We start from the raw sequence: 20,000 nt of genomic DNA, 5'->3' as shown, positions 1-20,000 counted from the left end.
TCTGAACATTGTAGCAGTTTTTCTTGTTGGGAATGACAGAAAAGATTCCAAGTCCGATTGTAAAAAAATTGAAGGGCAATTTCGTATTTACAAAATATAAGATGAATAATCAGATTTTGTTTGTCTACTTTTGCATCTAGAGAGACTGGTTATTCACAGTTTGATTGGACATTTTTTAATGGCTTGGGGATGTATTGTGAATACATAAATATCAGTTATATCAGTTAGTACCACCTAGGACATGGTTGGTAGCACCTTCTGAGCATATAGACCCATAAATATTGATATCATATTTATCCAGTTTTGTATGTTTTTCAAAAGTCTGAGAGTGGTTTGGTTAATTATCAGGTAGAATCTGCAAAAAAATTATGACTTTTCATGAGAAATATGTTTCTGTTAATTCTTGGTTCCCTGAAAGCTTCCTTTTAGATGCTTTACCTAAACAATTGGTTATGCATAGAGATCATAGAGAGTGAGGTAGCTTTATGTTCCCTGCACTAATTTTTCCCTAAAGCAACTGACTCCATACATTAGCCAGCATGTGGCTTAGTATAGTGTTCAGAGATCATGTTGGGAGTGAGTTGATAATTAGAATATTGGCTTGTTAACCTCTAATGCAACACACTCAATTCTGTTTTCTCTTGATGAGATGTTGGACTTTCAACTCTGTCTAGGTCTATTGTGAATCCTAAGATACTTTTTTTGAGGAATTGGAATGAAAGGTTCAAGGCAGGTCAACTAGGACAAATCTTGTATACTACAAACATCATTGTACACTGTAAGATATTGGAATGATATTGCTCTTCATTACTGATTGTTGTACTTTTATTCATCTTACAGGTACTCAGATCCAGAACTCGTCACAACAGGTGCTGTTGCCAGGTGTAACAGCTGTGATTAACTGGGCAGATGCAGCTGAGAGGGCCAACTTCTCAGTCTTTGCCAGCATAAAGGAGGAGGCATCAGACCTAGATCAGGCCCTAGATTCCTCTGTAGATAAGGAGGTAAAAACCCAGTCTGTCACGCTGCCACTTGAGGTGTGTTGTATAAATCAGGAATGCCTGTCTGACCGAAGTTTAAGGAGAAGCTCATTAGTTTTTGGATTGGTTTATTTTGATACTTGTAATTCTGCTTCTTTTTTTTTCTGTTGCAGTGTCACCTTACTAACCGGGCACACGGCAGAGTAGTTGAATGATGTTAACTATATTTTGTTGGATTTTAGGGGATAAATTTATTTTTTATGGTTGCATTGGAAGGTAATGTTGAGTGACAAGTTTTGTAAGATGTTTAAGGTTGAGGGGAGATTATAACATGTGAAGAAAGAAGAGTGTGAGAATGGGTATGAACTCATTTATTAATACAGAATGTACTCATTCACTGAAAGGTTAAAAAGTTGAAGAATTTTTGTTGTGTATTATGACGGAATGTCAGTGTTCTAAAGAATTCCAGCAAGAGTTTATCAATGAAAGACTGGTTGGTGGTTTTGAATGTTGGATTGAAAAGAGGGTCAAATGACAAATGCTGATTGGGATAGTTATTTGCAATATGTTGAATGAATGTGCCAAGCATGCCTTAGGGGGAAGTCTAACAATCTGCCTTGTGATTGAGCAGATTTTATAACTTCTAACAAATTTGATCATCTGAAAAAAATGACTATCTTCAGATGAGGCTGTGATATGGTAGACGAGGTGTGTGGTTATATTTATGTATGTGTATATATATATATACATACATATGTATGTGTTTGTATATATATATATATATATATATATATATATATATATATATATATATATATATATATTATGTACTTATATATATATATTTATGTATATGTATTTATATATAATTGATTGTATATGCATATTTATGTATATATATTTTTATGGGATATGATCATGCTTATTTTAGCTAATTTTTTTCCTGTGTATTTTATGTAAGTTTTGTATTGTTTTACTTATAATGGATTTTATTTGCATGGTAGAAAGATTTATTTCATTCATTAAGGAATAGTGTAAGAGAAGTTAGTTGTACTGAAGTCTTGCATGAATATTCAAAATATAGATCAACCAGTTCTTTATATTCATTATTTACTGTAAATTTGAATTGGAAGCAGAGATCATATGTTAGTGGAGCATCTTTCACCTAACCCATTAATGACGGGTGTCCCATATATGAGAAACCCGAAAAAATAAACATTGCCGGGCTTCCCGCCAGTGTGATGCTTTATTGGGGCTCACTCTCCAACGCAGCAGCGGGCTGCGGCTGGTGGGCGCGGACAGACCGGCGTGAATGGGTTAAAACTTGATTCACTTCAAAGTAGACTTGCATCTTGCTTATGTAGCACTAAGTAAAAGCATGGCATGATTTATCCACATGGTAATCCATTCTAACCCCTTGGATCCAGGTAATGGGACCATCCTGTCATGATAAAATTTTGGTTTAGGTCTGGATGACATGAATATACCGTCATGGGATAAAATGGGCTTGGTGATGCGAAGGCCAGGAGGATGTATTTCCATCCTCAGCATTGTATTCCTGGTTGCTGTGACTGGTGGCACAGGTTGTAATACAGAAACTTGAGTATTACAAAAAAGATAAGATATGTGACAAATAATAAAAGCACTGAATTATTTACTTCATAGAGAGATGATATGGAGTCTGTGCAAGGAAAATAGTATATTACCATCATTATAAAGCAAATCAAAAGACAGATATGGACATTGGAAAATGGTAAAAATAAAAAATTGCAAAGGGGAGGCACAAAGTCTTGTCACCACACATGAGTGTTTGTGTGTGCCTGGCCTATGCGCCGCACACCTAGCCAAGTGGCTGTTTAATTAACCTAATGCCCACATTTTCGGCCATGTGATTACCATGACACAACTGGATCCAACGGGTTAATATTTGAAGCGGTAAACAATCTAACAATCTTTTTCAAATATCCTATTTGTGTATAAACTTGTAAACTTTTGGAAACAACATTGATAATACTGTTGGCAGGAGTGATAGAAATCTGGCTTCACTTTGCACAAGGAGACAGTGTTAATGATAGATTTAAAAGGAGCTTGAATTGATAGCATTTGAAAAAATATACCTGTTGATTTTTTTATATGGATTGAATGGTTCAGTGATCATCATCATAAAATGTAACAAGAAAGCCCACTCAGATACTGATGCTAATGCAATGTAGGATCTGATGAACTGATAAAGTTGCTCATATTAATAATGTTGATATTAATTAATTTTTTAAAGACAGAATTTGCAAATCTTTGAGAATTCCAGAGAGAATCTGGAATTTCACTTGCATTTAAAGATTTCAAGTGTATGTATGTGTGTGTGTGTGCATGTGTACATGTGGATATGTATGTATATCATTGCATTTAAATGTATCAGATATGCATTTACAGTAAACTGTGATAGAATATTAGTTATTATAGGTGGCATTATTGAAGAAAATTAGTAAATATCTAGAATTTGGTATATTGGCTCTGCAAGGCTGGAAGAGGTCTTTAAGAAGTGCTATGATAAGTTTGTAATGTATAGATCATATGTGATTTATACATTAATGTATAGATCATATATATTCTGTAGAAAAATTTATGAATGCTGTCAGCTGATTCAGTATATGCTCCAAAGGTTTTTTTCACAGTATATCCCATGCCTAATCTAGAATATATGTATACAGGATGAAATAGACATCGAACTCTCGTCAGTCCCTGCAGACGGCGCTCAGTCGATTGATGGAAATGTTAAAAGTCAGGCCAATCCTAGGGCCAACTTGCACCTGTTGTTGTCAAGACAGGTAACTATTGTTGATTTGTTATCTGTCTCTGATTTATTTTCTCTTCCTCTCTTGTTTTATCTTAATAATCTGCAGTAGGTGGTGAATGATATGTTAGCATCAGAGGTATTTTATTTTATTCTTTCTGATAATATCACATCTTTTTGTGTTCCAGTCTCTTTTATTTTGATGTAATTGCTTTTCATGTAATTTTGACAGATAAGAATTTATTATATTTAGATTCATTAGTATTTGCCTAACCTTGATCATTTATCTTTAGCATCGTTTTCTTTTGTGTTCACATAATGACACTACCTATTCCCCTCCCCCTCCAGTCCAAATTTATGGAGAGTGTCAAGGAGGTGACGACGTGGCAGTTCCTGTCAGCCGTGTCGCAGCTCTGCCACATGGACACCAACCTGGCCGAGTGGGTGTGGCTGCAGTTCTTCCCCCGCATTTGGAAGATCCTCAGCGAGAAACAGCAACAGGTTAGTTTAGTTGTCATTGGGGGAGTTGAGGTTAGGGGCTCATTTCAGATGGCATTTGTGTTCATGTATTTATTATTTTTCCTCTTTTAATGTTTGGTCTTGTTTTAGAGGTGTATGTTCTTTTAAAGAAATTTTATGTATGTATCTATTTCTTTATGTATTAATGTATATGTTTATTTATTTACTTGTTGATTGGTTTGTTTGTTTTTATTGGCATACTTTGATAAAGTGCTGCATTATGAATTATTAGAATATTTTGGAAGATTGAATTTGCAATTCAGATAGAAAAGAGCTATACAGTTAGCTTTCCATAAATTTAATAAGTTTCAGTATGTGTAGAATGTGCTGGGGTATGTTTTCATTGTTGTTGGTTTGACAGTGAATCCGATATTTATTTATTTTTTGATATGTATGACTGTAGAAGCCCAAGAGATATACAACAGAACTGGCAATATGGCGAAAATGATATTTAGAATAATTTTTTTTTTCATTATTAGCCTTTTATTTCCATATATTGAATAAGTTGTTCATATATTATATGAATTTGATATTACTCATAAGAATTCAATGAAGGTGGTGGATTTCCTAATTTTTTTCTTGGATATTTCAGGGCATTGCAAGTGAAGTGATTCCATTCCTCTGTTCTGGATCACATGTCATCCAGAAAGACTGCCATCCTTCAGCCCTCCACACCTTCACAGAGGCCCTGGCACAATGCCAACCGCCAGTGCCAATCAGACCAGCCATTATGAAGTACCTGGGGAAGAGCCACAACCTTTGGCACCGCATGACCCTTCTCCTGGAGCAGGCGGCTTTGGAACAGGGTGCCATGACTGCTCCCAGGTCTACTAAGAAGGACCTGTATGACTCCTATGACATGGAGCCTGTCACCAATCCCCAACAGGTGGGCATCCAGAGCTAGGCTGTAAAACTAGGTTGCTGTTTTTAGGTCATATTCTAGAAATGTACCAGAAATAGTGTATGGTAGACCACTGTTTAGATTGTGTGGGTTTAAAAGGGTTCAAGAGAACGGATCATGCTTTTATTATTTTTATATTGAATTGATATATATTTTTCTTGTGGTATTGATTTGCCTTTCCTCAATTTTTTCATGGCATTGATATTTTTGCAAAAGTAAAGGAAATAATGTGATTAATAGTGCTGACTCCAGAATATATATTGAAATATTTGAAATGTATTCTGAGGTCTTACTGTAGCCTTGCAGCTTATTTTCAGACATTCTTGTGTTATGATACTGAGGGAAAGCATCATACTATGAAAGTTCAGGATTTATTTATCAGTATAAATATATTTTTTCCAGGAGATACTAGACTCCCTGTCAGAAATGTATTCCCTGTTGAAAGAAGAGGACCTTTGGGCTGGACTGTGGCAGACAGTAGCCCATTATCATGAGACAAGACTGGTGAGTGAGAGGGTGAACTGACTTCTGATTATATTGGATTTTATGGATTAAGTATTATTGAAGAATTCAAAGTAAAAGTTGATGTTCTTGCAAGAATAATTACAGACCATGATGTTTAGATGAAAAGGTATCTTTCATATAGGCTGTGACCTTTGAGCAACATGGGTTCCTGGAGCAAGCGCAGGCCGCGTATGAATTGGCCATGACAAAGGCCCGAACAGACATGGCAGTTAGACCAGCTCCAGTCAAGCTGCAGTCCGAGATGAAGCTCTGGGAGGATCGATGGATAAGGTAAATGGATATGTTACATATGTTAAAGGATAGGGAAGTGCACATCACATGTAAAGAAAAGGAGAGAGCATGAACTTTTGACTGAAGTTTACAGTCTTGTTGAATAATATTAAACAAAAGCACAGGGATTATTTTAAATATTGAAAATGATATGGAAATATTAAAGAAAAGTAAAAGTAAAGGCCATAAGTGTGAAATATTGAGCTAAAGAATTTTATAAGAAACGGATAGAATTAGCAAGTTTTAAAGAGATGATAAGGTTTTATAAAGTTGTAAGGAACTAAGGTGAGGAGATTAATTAGTATTTATATTTTGATATTTTAGAAATGACCTTTTTTATTTAATTAATGCTTCTGATTCTTTCTGGAAGATGTGCAAAGGAGCTTAATCAGTGGGACTTAGTGCAAGAGTATGGTAGCAGCGAAGCATCAGGGAACGCTTTGCTGGTCCTTGAGAGTGCTTGGAGAGTCCCCAACTGGGCACGTATGAAAGAGGCACTGGCTCATGTGGAGCAGTCGTACCCTAAGGAGCTAGCCTGGAAGGTATGTGATGAGACACAGCATATTTTATTTGAGTGCTGTTCTCTGAATTACTCTATTTAATTTTTGAGATTCACCTTTATTTCCCTTGTACAAATTAGGCATTTGTAATTAGGCCTGTACCATAATATTAAAAGGGAACATGTAGTGTCTAGTGTTGTTTTGTTTTGTGAATTTTCTTTATATATAGATGGCACAACAAAGCCTCAGCCACAAGATGCAGCAAAAAATTATTATGCAGTGTAGGAGTTAATTCACAACTTTTCATCTACCTGAACAGGTTAACCTTTACCGAGGCTATCTGGCCATCTGCCACCCAGAGGAAGAACATCTCAAGCTGGTAGAGAAGCTGGTGGAGGCAGCAACTGTTCTCTGCATTAGGGAGTGGAAGAGGCTTCCACATATTGTGTCACACATCCACTTACCGTACCTGCAAGCTGCTCAACAGGTAATGACAACAATGTCATTGGTGTGATATTATGAGCTTTTGTTTTGAATGTTGTATTACTGTTTTGGGAATTGATATTGCATTGGGATAAGTATTGATATTGATATTGCTTTGGGATAAAGCAATTGTGTCACCATCTTTGGTAAACAGTTAAACAACAATGAATATTCATCATTAATTCTGTTGTTTTAATTTAAGACAAAAAAAGTATGATTGTATATAAAATTCTAAATAATCAGCCCTGCGTTCCATAAGTGAATTTCACTAATTAATATTCCGCTGGTACCACAGGTAATGGAACTGCAAGAGGCCTGCCAGATTCACCAAGGCCTTGTCCATGGTCGTGCAAATTCTCTCCATGACATGAAGGCCATTGTCAAGACGTGGCGCAATCGTTTGCCAGTCATTGCTGATGACCTGTCCCATTGGTCAGACATCTTCACCTGGCGACAGCATCATTATCAGTTCATTGTCAATCATTATAATGACTCAAGTGAAAATCAGGTGTGTATTGGTATTACCAGGTTTCTTATATTTTGTTTGTCTTGTTATTCTCTTTTTTTTCTTTCTTTTTTTTTACTAGTGTCATTATTCCTCCTCTTTGTTAATTTATTTATTCATTGTTTGTTTCTCTCAGTTGCTTATTTATTTATTTATCTTTTAGTATATAACAGATTTTTTATATATATAAAATGAATGTCATTGAATTGATTATGCAGGTATAGATTTATGTTTTGTAACAACCATATCCTTTTTTGTCATCAACTTGTATTTGATCATTTTTTCAGAGCATGCTAGGTGTTCATGCCTCGGCGCAAGCAATCATCCACTTCGGCAAGATTGCACGGAAGCACAACCTAAGTAATGTGTGCTTTGAGTCACTGTCACGGATCCACACAATCCCTTCGGTGCCAGTGGTGGACTGCTTCCAGAAGATCCGGCAGCAGGTCAAGTGCTACCATCAGATGGCCACTGCGACGGGAATGGGGAAAAACGAGCTGCAAGGGGTCAGTGCCACAGGTCTTCTCAGACCCTTGTTCTTGACAGTTTGTCTTTTGCTGTTTTCCTTTTTGTAGCTGTCTTTGGAAGATTTTGAGTGATAAATATCTGTGTACATGTAAAAGGTAGATTGATCATTTTCATTTATGGATGTTTTAAAGTGGGTGTAGGTTGGTGGGCATATAGGGGAGAGGGGTGCATGTCTATACTGTGTATGTTAAAATGAATGCATTTACATGTTTATATATTCATATTTTTTATAACAAAAAGATCCAAATTCCTTTGCATAGATGATGTGTATATGATGTTAAAATTTACACACATGCTTTTTGTCTATTTGCTAGGGTCTGGAAGTGATTGAATCAACCAACCTAAAGTTCTTCAATAAAGACATGACAGCAGAATTCTATGCTCTGAAGGGCATGTTTTTGGCACAGCTGGGTAAGTTTGTGTACATAGTCTTTTAATGTCTGAAGGATATTTGGTGACAAGGAATTTTGAAAACATGAAATGTAAGATCTTTTTAAAGAATAAACTAATTTTAGAATATTAACTTAATTTTGTTTTCAGGTCGAAGTGAAGAAGCAAACAAAGCCCTGAGTGCAGCAGTACAGCTACATGACACCCTTGTCAAAGCCTGGGCTCTCTGGGGGGATTACTTGGAGGCCCTCTTCACGCGGGACCCCACTCACATCAACCTTGGGGTCTCCGCCATCACTTGTTACCTACATGCATCACGGCACCAGAATGAGTCGAAGTCTAGGAAATATCTTGCCAAGGTAGTAGGGGAAGGCTGTGGAGAGTTTGTTGTGTGTGGTAGTGTTTCTTTTGTTTAATATTTCTCCTTTTCTCTTCTCTCTTCTCTGTTTTTTCTCTTTTCTCTATCTCTCATTGTCTCTCTGCTCTTCCTCTCTCTATCTTGTCTCTCTGTTGGTCTCCTTTCTATCTGTCTCTGTCTGTCTCCTTTTCATGTTCTTACTCTTCTCTTACTCCATCCATCTCTTCTGCATATTAGAACAAGACAGGGATAGCTTGATTGTTGAGTAGAAAAATGATGTACCAAATTAGATAGGTTGGTGAGTTAGTGATTGGATAAACCATAAATGACTATGCCATTCTTCAATTTGCCCATCACTCGTTTCAGGTGTTGTGGCTGCTGAGCTATGACGATGAGGCAGGAAGTCTAAGTGATGCTGTTGATCGCTATTGCATTGGGGTTCCTCCCATACAGTGGTTACCATGGATACCACAGCTCCTCACCTGCCTAGTGCGACCCGAGGGCAAGGTATGGTGGACTTGATTTCTTTTGTTGCTCTTGATTTATCACTTTTAAAATTTTCATTTATTTATTTATTTTTATTTATCTTTTTTTTTTTCTTATAATTTTTTCTCTGTGCATCTTTAATTTTCTTCTTAGAAAGTGGGAAGTGATCATATCTTTTATTTTGACTGTGTGTGCACATGAGTATATGCAGGCTTTAAAAAAAGATAATGGTATATAACATTTTGTAAGATATGTGAGTATAGACACGCTTTTGTGTTGTGCAGGTGATCATCAACCTCCTGAACCAAGTGGGTAGGATGTTCCCACAGGCGGTGTACTTCCCCATTCGAACTCTCTACCTTACGCTCAAGATTGAACAGCGAGGGCGTATCAAAAGTGGTAAGTTTGGCCTGTTACAGATTATTGTCATGGTACTTAGATTGATGCTTTAATGACTGGAATACAGAGCATATTTTCTTTTGATGGAAAGATTCTGTAAATAATCTTAAGATTAGAATTTTTTTGACAATTAGATTTTATTTTGTTGTGTCTGTTATAAGTATGTACAAAAATGTGGTTGATTATTAGATCCAAAGGAGTATTTGTGGATATGTCCAGAAGTAGATAGGTTTATAGTTGCATTCAAATCTTGAGACTGCTGGTTTCAAATCTGCATGAAGTTTGATGTTAGACATCAGCTGTATATGAAACTGCTATTTGGAGAAGGGCATCTTGTGCCTGAAAGCACTACATTTTAAAGACAAAGAGATCTTGTTCGTGATAGTGTATGTGTAGATAGAATGAATGATACACTAACAAAATTATTCACTTGCTCTTAGTGGATCCCTCAGCTGCGACTGCACAGAAGGCCCAGCAAGGCAACCAGGCACAACAACAAGGACAAGGCCAGGCATCCACACAGCAGCAAGCACAGCAGGGACAGCAAAGTGGGCAGCAGCAGGCCACTGAAACTGCTGGATCCATCAAGGCAACAGAGCCAATGTGGAGGTGTTCACGCATCATGCACATGCAGAAGGAACTCCATCCAACGGTCCTGGCTTCTCTAGAGGGCATTGTGGATCAGGTGAGGGGACTGGTATATCCTGATATTAAGATTTTTCTCTACCTGTAGTTTTCAGGAGTAACTCAGTCAAAGATTAGTTTATTTTTTTCCTCTATTGTGATCATCTATGTATTTGAGTAAAAACAGTAAGAATATAAATATATTTCTTATATTAACCAAGTAAATATTAACTTTGATTACAAGCTTTGCAGTAGTCAAAAAGTATACATTTCTGATGGTTATCATATAATGTACATGCTATACATTTTATGTTTATTTAAGTTAAAAATGTTACTAAGAATATTTAATTTTTCAGATGGTATGTTTCCGAGAATACTGGGATGAGGTAGTGTTACGACAACTCCGCCAAGCACTTGCAAAATGTTACGCAGTTGCTTTTGAAAATTCAGCGGCTGTCTCAGAGGCCAATATTACACCACATACCCTCTCTTTTGTGAAGAAACTTGTTTCAACATTCGGAATTGGTATTGGTATGTAGAGAAAAATTCACGTATTAGTTAGATTAAAGTTCTTTGTTTTTGCAACCAATAGTTCTAATGTAGGTGGGGGGTTTGAAGAGGATTTTGCATAATTTCATTTCTTAGCCAATCAGTTTACCAAGGAGGTCTCACCAGTTCCATGAATTTTGCAGAAAATATCAGCAGCTCAGTGAGTGGTGGAGGACAATATGGCAGTGCAGCGTCTGAGTCCCTGGCCAGGCGTGCCCAGGCAACTGTCCAAGACCCTGTGTTCCACAAGATGAAAGGCCAGTTCACCACCGACTTTGACTTTTCACAGCTGGGCTCCATGAAATTGCACAACCTTATACACAAGCTCAAGAAATGGATCAAGATTTTGGAGGCCAGGGTGAAGCTGCTGCCCAAGTGAGTCATGGTGTGGCTGGAGAAAAGAGGGTCTGTGATGCTTGAATGAATGTAGATTTGGGTTTTGCAGATACTGGACAAAGGAAAAATAAATTTCTGCTTTTAGGAGGAATGATTATTTTATTTTTGAGTTGAATAACAAGATGAAAGTCAAGAATCAGAAAAGGTAACTTTTCTTAGATATATGAAGTAGAAGAAAAGATAGTAATAAGAAAAGTGATATTGAGTTTTGTTAATGCATAAGAGTGGTTGCTCATATTGTATATATATTCAGTCATTATATTGGATTATGAATGCACTATGCTATGAATAATATGATTTACGTGTTCATTTTATAGGAAAATAAAACCTAGAATTTGGTGCTGTGATAGTAAAGTTTAGAGTATTTGCCATTATTGTTAGAAAATACCTGAGGCTTTATGTAAGTCACTTGATTAGTTAGAAGAAAGTCTTCATTTCCAGTTGGTTTACAGATGAATAAAGTGTGTACTTGATGGTAACAACTTTCCCTGTTACAGGTGGTTCCTGATTGAAGAAAAGTGTCGTTATTTGAGCAATTTCAGTCTCCAAACAGCAGAGGTTGAATTACCAGGAGAGTTCTTATTGCCAAAGGTATGTATATGCTTGGATTATTTTGTTTTGTTTTATGTGGGCATTATATTAGTTTTGGAAAAACAAATACTTTTTATGAAACATGTAAGATACATTATATTGAAACTAGATAGTTGTACAATAATCAAGCAGATGATTATAAAAATTGACGTGTAGGTGAGCTCCCTCGTCTATTGCATATTTGCAACTTCTGTTACAGAAGAAAAAAAAGAAGACAGGTAGAGCTCCCAATGATGTTTTGCTGATAAGAGCTGATGCTTGGGAAGTTCATCTATATTATCTTTGCACAGTTATTTCTGTAGACTAAATGAGGGTGTTACAATTTCTTACAGCATGCACACTACTACATCCGGATAGCAAGATTCATGCCCAGAGTGGATATAGTGCAGAAGCACGGTTCTGCAGCCAGAAGGCTCCATATTCGTGGTCACAATGGCAGAGTTTATCCCTATCTTGTAGTTAATGATTACTCGCTTAGTGATGCACGTCGAGAAGAACGTGTCTTGCAGCTACTAAGGATGCTAAATCACTTCTTTGCCAAACAGAAGGTAAGGTGTAGCTTTTGTTGAAAATATGTTATCTACAGTGAGTGATGCATGTGATTATACCATTAGATTGTTTTCTGTTATAGAAGGATGATAAATACATAGCAAGTTATGAAATTGATGGACTGTGGTTAATTTATATCTTATTCTAATATTATCTGGTTAAATTATACTTTATTCTAATAATATAACAGTGTCAGTTATAGTTTCCTGCTTTGGTGTAATTCTTACTTCAAACTTTACCTCAAATAGGAGACGAGTCGCAGACTAGTCAACCTAAGCATCAGTCGTGTGGTGGCTGTGTCGCCACAGATGAGACTGGTGGAGGACAATGTGTCTTCTCTTTCACTCCTTGACATATACAAGTTGCGGTGTGCGAAGAGGCAGCTGGAGCCAGACACACCTGTTACAAGATATTATGAGAGGCTAGCTTCTGTGCAGGTAGGCCATGTTTTCCAGATTAGCAGCTTTTATCAAAGATGGGCTGTTCATTATCAGGTGTCATTTAAGACCAAGTATTGTCTAAATGAAAGAGGAATTTAGCATATTTTGGTATTTGGAGTTTTAAAGCTATCTCATGGCATATTCATGATACACAATTTCATACATCATAATATTCATTCTGTCAGAGTCTGTAAGATGAGCAGAAAGTCTTGGTTAACCTTACTTCCTCCATACATATTCAAAATCATTTTATATATTTAAATTTGCAGTATTTCCTATCAGTAGTAGCTTCTAGTTTATATCAGTAATGATACCATTAAGCACACATTATTTGCTGTTAACAGGCACGAGGTTCACAGGCTTCTCATCAAGTGCTACGAGAAATAGTGAAGGAAGTCCAGAACGCTATGGTGCCCAGGTCGATGCTGAGAGACTGGGCCCTCACTACTTATCCAAACCCCACGCACTACTGGACGTTTAGAAAGATTGTAAGTTTGCAACAACTGATTTTTTGCTTGGGGAATATTCTTGGGAATATACTAGTTAAAAAAAAAGTGATAAGGCTATGTTTGGAATCGAGGATGATTCCGAAACTGTTGTCTCACTTTCATCAATAAATCTAGTTTGTGCATTGTGGGTTTTTGTTCCATTTTATCAACACGGTATTGTGTTTTTCTTTGCATGCAAGGCTATGTTTAATCACAATCCTTCACCTAATGGAAGTGTTACACTTTGGACATATTGACTCACTTTTTCACTTTAACTCTTTTCTTTCAGCTCACAATCCAGCTAGCACTAATTGGGCTTATGGAATACCTGCTGCACCTGACCAAGTTGTATCCTGATATGATGTACATTCACCAAGACTCAGGGCTTATCAATGTTGCCTACTTTAAATTCAACATTGATGATGCCAAAGGTATGTCAAATTTTACTACTACTGGTAAAGGAGCGACAAGTCTTGGAAACTTCTCACTCTTGATTATTGAAAGGAATGTCTTTTGTATGTTGTTTTATTATAGAAGTATTTTTTATTATGTTTACTCATTTTAGTATTTCACTGAATCAGTTTAGTCATAATTGATGTTTTTTTCTGTGATTGGTTTTGCAAATTCATTTGGCATGATGGATGATTGTGCATAATCAGTTGTATGTGTGGTTGATTGTTGATAGATTGAGCGTACATGATTGATTGATAGGGTTTGATTGACTGATTTAGTGATTGATTTATTGACTTGACTGTGCAAGAGGGATTGTGAGAGTGAGTGTAAAAATATATGAATGAGAATGGATAAGCTAACTTCACAGCACAAAAGATACATTTTATTGGTTATGATTCAATCTTCATCAGAAATTTGTTTCTGATGAAAATTTGATCAGAATTTGTGAGTGAGTGAGCTAGTACTTTCATACATATTTCCAATGGAACAAATTTGCAATTCCAGGTGAACTGGATGGGAATCGGCCCGTGCCGTTCAGACTGACTCCAAATCTGGCAGAGCTGGTGACCAGCATTGGTGTCTCGGGTCCTTTCACAGCCTGCATGGTGGCCACGGCAAGGTGTCTGGCCACTCCCTCTTTCAAGGTTAATGCATTCCTTAGAGCAATTATGAGGGATGAAATCATCTCATGGCACAAGGTAAGTTATAGATATTTGAAGGAAGGAGACTTTATTTGTATGGAATGGGGAATAAAAATGTTCTCAGAAAAATTAAGAAATTGATTTTTTTATTTTTTTATACAATATTGTTTGTAGAATAAAATATGGGTAAAGGACATTTACAATTTATAGTAGTAGGACAAAAGTAACATTTTATTCCTTAACTTATATTGTTTAAGATATATTATTAAAGCAACATATTGTTGACATCTTTTTCTGCAGTCAGTCAGATATGCCAACAAGATTTTCCTCAGATACTGAATAATTTTTCATACAAATTCAAGTCTCCTAAATCATTCATCATGTCTAGTCATGGCAAGGACTATCACTTCATTGAGAGCAGTTCTCTTCCATTTTCCGGCACCAGCGGCAGGAGGGGGCCAGCGTAGAGGGCTCTCAAGGCACGGGACCAATGGAAGGGGAAGCCCTCATTACTCGCGTCAACAAAGCCGTCACTGCCATAACCACTCGCATACAGTCTCTGGCATCCAGTGATGGGGCTGACAGCAAGGTTGGTTTTCCTTTTGTACTCTCACTTTTTCATAATGGATAATTTAGATATTTTGAATATAGATTTGGTAATGTGATTGCCTTCCTTCTTGTAATACATTCCATAGTCATTTTATAGATATGTGAGGTGGTGTGTATGTGCCTTCCTTATTTTAATGCTTTGCTTCTTTACAGGTGACACAACTGGTGCGTGCTGTGAACTGCGTGGACAACTTGTGCCGCATGGATCCAGCTTGGCATCCATGGCTGTAGGTTGTGAGGGGAGAGTTAGGGATTTTAATAAATTAAATTTTTCATTTGCCACTAGAAGGGCAAATTCAGATCAGCACCTAATGTTTAGGTGGATATTGTGTACAGGAGAAACAGGGACTTTGTACATATTACATAGTGAATACATGCATTGACAGTAATGCCCTTGGTGTAATGATGTCATGAATTAACTCTTACTGTCATAGATAATAATAGACATCACCAACTTCGTATGTTGAAATGGAAAGATATTACTCCACATATTTATTTATTCCAGTATGTAGAAATCATCTTACATGTCCTGTCAGCATTGTTCATCATGTCCGCTCTCTTCATTTAAGCTAATTCACATATGTGTGACACTTTGCTGTGGCAGTTATCATTTCATGTTTCAAAATCTCATGTGATCATTGTTTTATACAAGTAGTTTTATACATAGATTATATATAAATTTCCAAATATAGTATTGTTGTATTACTACCCTGAAATATCCATGGAAGAGGTGGAACTTGGAAGTTATATTGGTGGACATGATTATTTCGATTTTGATGAATTTGTATACTGAAAGAATAGACTTGGTGTAGCACAACTGAAATCATGTGAGAACATTCAAGAATCCATGTTTGGAGTGTTGAGCATTCAAGAAAATAATTTGGTTGTTAATAGTTTTACCAAGATAACGGGGTCATTCTGGATGACCACCACTCTATTTTCAGGAGCTAGGAACTAAACTGATGAGGGATGGAAATGGTTCATCCGTTAGATGTCAAAGGTTGTAGAGTGCTGTAGGTTAGTATGGTAGTGAAAAAGCTAAACAGGGAATAGCAAATGGAGTATGAAGGCTGTTCAGGACTGACATAAAACAAGCCTTTCATCCTTTCAGCACGACTTTCACACTTTAGGATGTAGACAGAAGGTGATGATGAAGAGAAGGAATAAGAAAGGTGGAAAAGCAAAGACCCTGCAAAATTAGTTGAGGTGAGGGCTGAGGCCCTACATTGGGCTTCAGTTCTCATCTCCTAAGCCCCCCACGGCAGCAACGGGCTTGGGATTTAGGGGGTTTGTTGGCATAGGAATAAAAATACTTAATCTGCATTATTTTTTCAGCTTTTTTTAAAAGTTACCCATATATGTTTTTTTATATTTCCCAGTTCATGTATCTGATTTAATCCAATTAATTCTGTCATGATCAGTTTTTATATTTATTTTTCTTATTTTGCTCTTGCTTCTCAATGGTATTTTTCATTCTTTTAGTCATCTTTTTTTTAATCAATCTTTTTTTGGGCACCAATTCTTTTACAAACATCTCAACAAGCATCATAGAACTTCAGCACTAAATTGGGTGTTTGTAGGATTTAAGTATCTGTTAGTGTTTCTATTTATTGTTTTCCTCTCAAACTGGCAATGGTTGAAATTATGCACTACATCAGTTACTTGGTTTTCACTATCTAATTGCCCTTTTTCTAACCTAAACAATATGGTCTGAACTTTATCAGAGTAAAGTATTACTGAAAGTAAATAATTATTTATTATTATTACTATTATTTCTTTTTTGGGGAGGAACTTTGTGCTGCAACTATCGATATATTTTAACAAAATAGTTCTTACGCGCTGGTGAATACAACTCAAGCATTTGTCAAATGTCTTGTGCCAGATATTTGTATGATAATTTGTTTATTATTTTATTATTATTACTCTGAAACCTTTTAAAGGAGCTGCTACTAAAGAGGAAATTCAAATAATACAACCTAGAAATTGTCCTATGGATATTTATTCCAAAGAGGCTTGACCTTGTACACAGTAAGTACAATTTCCCACAGATAATACGAACATTAAATGAACATACATCTCAAGACTCATCTGGCACATGGAAAACAGAAGTAGCATATATATAGACATCTAGCTTAAATAACAATGAAATTTATATATTCATGTAGTTCAAAAAGATAGGGATATCACTTATTTGGTTGTAAGGCATTAAATATAGGTAGTACAATTCCCAAATTTTCTTTAATACCACGGTCAACTGGGGTTAACAATGTCCAAAGTTTGTGACTTCAAGAACTTTCTCAAGGTTAAGCTCCAGAGCAGCAGCTGGGTTGTTGAGGTTGAAGTTGGTAATGACCTCTGGATGGACAAGTCCTATCTGGCCAACAACCACGCCATTAATCAAAACGTCACCACAGAACCCTGGGAAGTAACTAGGATCTGTTTGGGGGAAATAAGGAAGATGGTTAAGAATAACAATGTTGCAGATCTCTTATGAAAATACGCATTCATGTGTATCTCTTCATCTGAATGTAATGGAAACACTATAGGCCAGCTTACGGAAAAAGTTATTTAGTGAGAGAGAGAGAGAGAGAACAGTACTTACAGTCTTTGCCCTCTAACGTGTATCCTCGAGCATTGTCCTGATCAGCAAATGGGACTTTCAGAGCGATCATAATATTGTCAAGAAGACCCTGTATTACCTCCATTCCTCCTCTGACATTATAGTTTACTGCACAGAGGAAACGGTGGTTTCGAGCGCCAGTTCCCCTGGTTGTTGCCGCGCATTTGTTGCGAAGTACAATGTCAGACACCTGGTGGCAAGGAAAGATTAATCATGAAGCATAAGATGAAACACATTCACTGATGCAAATTAATGATGGATAATTCTTGAGGCATATTACTGAGATTCTCTTTAATTATAACTATGAATTATCAGTGAGGCAACTGTATTTAATCTTTTGTGCTTGCTTATTGCATTAAAAATGCCAACAATGACAAAGGTAGAGAGAGATTATTTCAGCACAACAGATCCTATAACACCTAAAATTACATGTACAAGTGAAAATATATATATAACTATAAATCAAATTCAAACTTACCTCAAACAGTCTAATGGGTAAGGCAACATGCTTATTAGCTGCAATGGTTTTCAAAATTCCTGGCAAGAGGTTGATGCGAACTGCTTCACACTCAGCTGTCTTTGGGTTGCCAACTCTCACCCATGGCTTATCTTCAAGGCTGACTCTCATCCTCTCTCCCATATCAGCCTGAAAGAAAACAAAAAAGTTCTTGTTATATTACTGAAGGAACATAAAATGCTATGTTATTGCTTTTTGTTAACAGTTCTTAATTGAGGAGCAATATAACAAGATTTGTTTTTTTTACAATACCAAAAAAAAATTCTGAATTAAATTTTTCAGCAGTAATAATTATGCTTTTTAACAATTTAATTTTACTAAGCTCTTGTAACTTTGGGTATTGAGCTAGATTTATCGCAGTAAAAGGGTGGCTGATCTTATAAATGCTGCGAGCTATTTCTCTAAACTTTCAAGTGATATATAACTGTCTAATACACAATTTTAAATGAGAGAGAGAGAAAAACAAAAGAAAAAGAAAGGTGGGATTGGAATAGATGAAGACAATAGAAAAACACCTACACAAGCAGACAAAGACAAAAAGGTTCATTGTGACATTCATTTATACCTTTTTCACAAAGACAAAGATTGAGAGACTTTAAAAGATATTGCTATGGTAACTCTAGTCTGAAAGGATCACGAAGAACATAAGTCACCTTAGAGCAGAGAGAGAAAGTGGCAGCTTCAGTGTAGTTATTTTGGGACAGAAGAAGTCTTAGCTTGTCACTAAGGTAGTTCAACTCAAATTCCTGGCCTATGGTGTTCGTTGGAGGCATTCGTAAGTCGGCTGCCAGCTTATCAAATCCGTAAGCCACGGCAAAGTCCTCTGCTATGTCACACTCATGTAGAACATCATACCTGTGTTAAAAACAAGCATATTTAAAAAAATATATAAGACAATCACAAGATGGATGCAAAACATGATAAATCAGATGAAAGAAGGCCTGCTAACTATTGTATCATTTTACTGCAGTCTATAATGAAATTACATACTGAACATGCTGTAGTATAAAATGCTTGCATCCCTTGAACTACCTTCCATCAAATTCTATAGACAATCCAGTGTCAGTGGGTTCACTGACTAGGTTTTCCAGTGAAAAAAAAGCAAATAACTAACACACTGAACATATTTGTAAATACAAATCTATTAACATGGGATGAATTAAGACCCTGCAAACTTCTCTTGCGAGGAACTTGCCTTGTAGGAGGAACATCGACCACGATCTTTCCTTCCCCATTAGGCTTTGCATTGAGGCTCATGGAAGTCAGAAGCTTACACATGCTTTCAGCACTTTCTTCCACTCCTGCCAATTTGTTACAGTAGTCCACAGAAGCCTCTTGCTGGACATAGCGCAGGGCTGGGTACTGCAACTTCTCACCACTAGGGTATTCCACCTAGTACAAAAGGAGGTACATATAAATTTCATTGCTCCAAGTATCAAATTGCTAACTCTCATCAAACCTACACATTACTCTAAACTTGAACATACTTTCCTATATTATAGAAGTTTTAAAAAGAAGCACTGGTAAAGAGATATTATCTTTTAAAATTCAATCATCATCAATACCTATCTTTTCAATAAATACAGATACATATTACAATACTGTATAATAAAAAAATACCTCCACAGGCTCAGCAGTGAATGGCTGATCACAGTAACCAGAGAACATGCACACAAGCGTATCCAGCACAATCTGTGCCTTGTGTTTGTCTGTGGCAGTGCACTCGATGAAGACATTGCGAGTCTTCAGGGTGATCTTGCTATGGTTGCCATTGATGATGGGGGGGAGGGAGAGCACCACACCCTTCTGGTCTGTAATCACTGGGTACACAGGTTTGTCCTGTAAACAGAATACTTTTGTTATATTGTATTTACTCCACCTAGGTGTT

General features: G+C 36.6%; 2 protein-coding genes across 6 annotated transcripts in view; one reads left to right on the top strand and one right to left on the bottom strand.

The window, feature by feature from the left end:
• Nipped-A (Transcription-associated protein Nipped-A) overlaps positions 1–15,670 on the top strand; it is a 37,639-nt gene extending 21,969 nt beyond the window's left edge. For 2 of the 5 annotated variants that reach the window (XM_027361926.2, XM_070115761.1), the window contains exons 14-38: positions 841–1,037; positions 3,689–3,805; positions 4,120–4,272; positions 4,883–5,176; positions 5,594–5,695; positions 5,838–5,986; positions 6,357–6,528; positions 6,806–6,973; positions 7,265–7,477; positions 7,762–7,980; positions 8,317–8,413; positions 8,543–8,751; positions 9,117–9,257; positions 9,521–9,635; positions 10,076–10,320; positions 10,616–10,790; positions 10,952–11,183; positions 11,702–11,795; positions 12,128–12,343; positions 12,593–12,781; positions 13,129–13,272; positions 13,562–13,703; positions 14,230–14,423; positions 14,788–14,955; positions 15,129–15,670. In XM_027361926.2, coding sequence (XP_027217727.2) covers positions 841–1,037; positions 3,689–3,805; positions 4,120–4,272; positions 4,883–5,176; positions 5,594–5,695; positions 5,838–5,986; positions 6,357–6,528; positions 6,806–6,973; positions 7,265–7,477; positions 7,762–7,980; positions 8,317–8,413; positions 8,543–8,751; positions 9,117–9,257; positions 9,521–9,635; positions 10,076–10,320; positions 10,616–10,790; positions 10,952–11,183; positions 11,702–11,795; positions 12,128–12,343; positions 12,593–12,781; positions 13,129–13,272; positions 13,562–13,703; positions 14,230–14,423; positions 14,788–14,955; positions 15,129–15,206 — 4,223 coding nt within the window. In that variant the 3' untranslated portion in view covers positions 15,207–15,670. The remainder of the gene's footprint in view (positions 1–840; positions 1,038–3,688; positions 3,806–4,119; positions 4,273–4,882; positions 5,177–5,593; positions 5,696–5,837; positions 5,987–6,356; positions 6,529–6,805; positions 6,974–7,264; positions 7,478–7,761; positions 7,981–8,316; positions 8,414–8,542; positions 8,752–9,116; positions 9,258–9,520; positions 9,636–10,075; positions 10,321–10,615; positions 10,791–10,951; positions 11,184–11,701; positions 11,796–12,127; positions 12,344–12,592; positions 12,782–13,128; positions 13,273–13,561; positions 13,704–14,229; positions 14,424–14,787; positions 14,956–15,128) is intronic. The other 3 variants (XM_027361930.2, XM_027361928.2, XM_027361927.2) reach the window with 3 other exon arrangements.
• A 1,286-nt stretch (positions 15,671–16,956) lies between these two features.
• The window catches only part of beta-PheRS (phenylalanine--tRNA ligase beta subunit), a 10,941-nt gene continuing 7,897 nt past the window's right edge, over positions 16,957–20,000 (bottom strand). Inside the window, exons 5-10 of the mRNA XM_027361931.2 lie at positions 19,733–19,951; positions 19,308–19,504; positions 18,766–18,967; positions 18,074–18,241; positions 17,578–17,785; positions 16,957–17,411 (exon numbers count right to left, since the gene is read on the bottom strand). Of these exons, the coding sequence (XP_027217732.2) occupies positions 17,236–17,411; positions 17,578–17,785; positions 18,074–18,241; positions 18,766–18,967; positions 19,308–19,504; positions 19,733–19,951 (1,170 nt within the window). The 3' untranslated portion in view covers positions 16,957–17,235. The remainder of the gene's footprint in view (positions 17,412–17,577; positions 17,786–18,073; positions 18,242–18,765; positions 18,968–19,307; positions 19,505–19,732; positions 19,952–20,000) is intronic.

Source organism: Penaeus vannamei, chromosome 38 (assembly GCF_042767895.1).
Source record: "Penaeus vannamei isolate JL-2024 chromosome 38, ASM4276789v1, whole genome shotgun sequence".
In the NCBI taxonomy this organism is placed as follows: Eukaryota; Metazoa; Arthropoda; class Malacostraca; order Decapoda; family Penaeidae; genus Penaeus; species Penaeus vannamei.
This window is presented reverse-complemented; position numbering and strand designations above follow the sequence as displayed.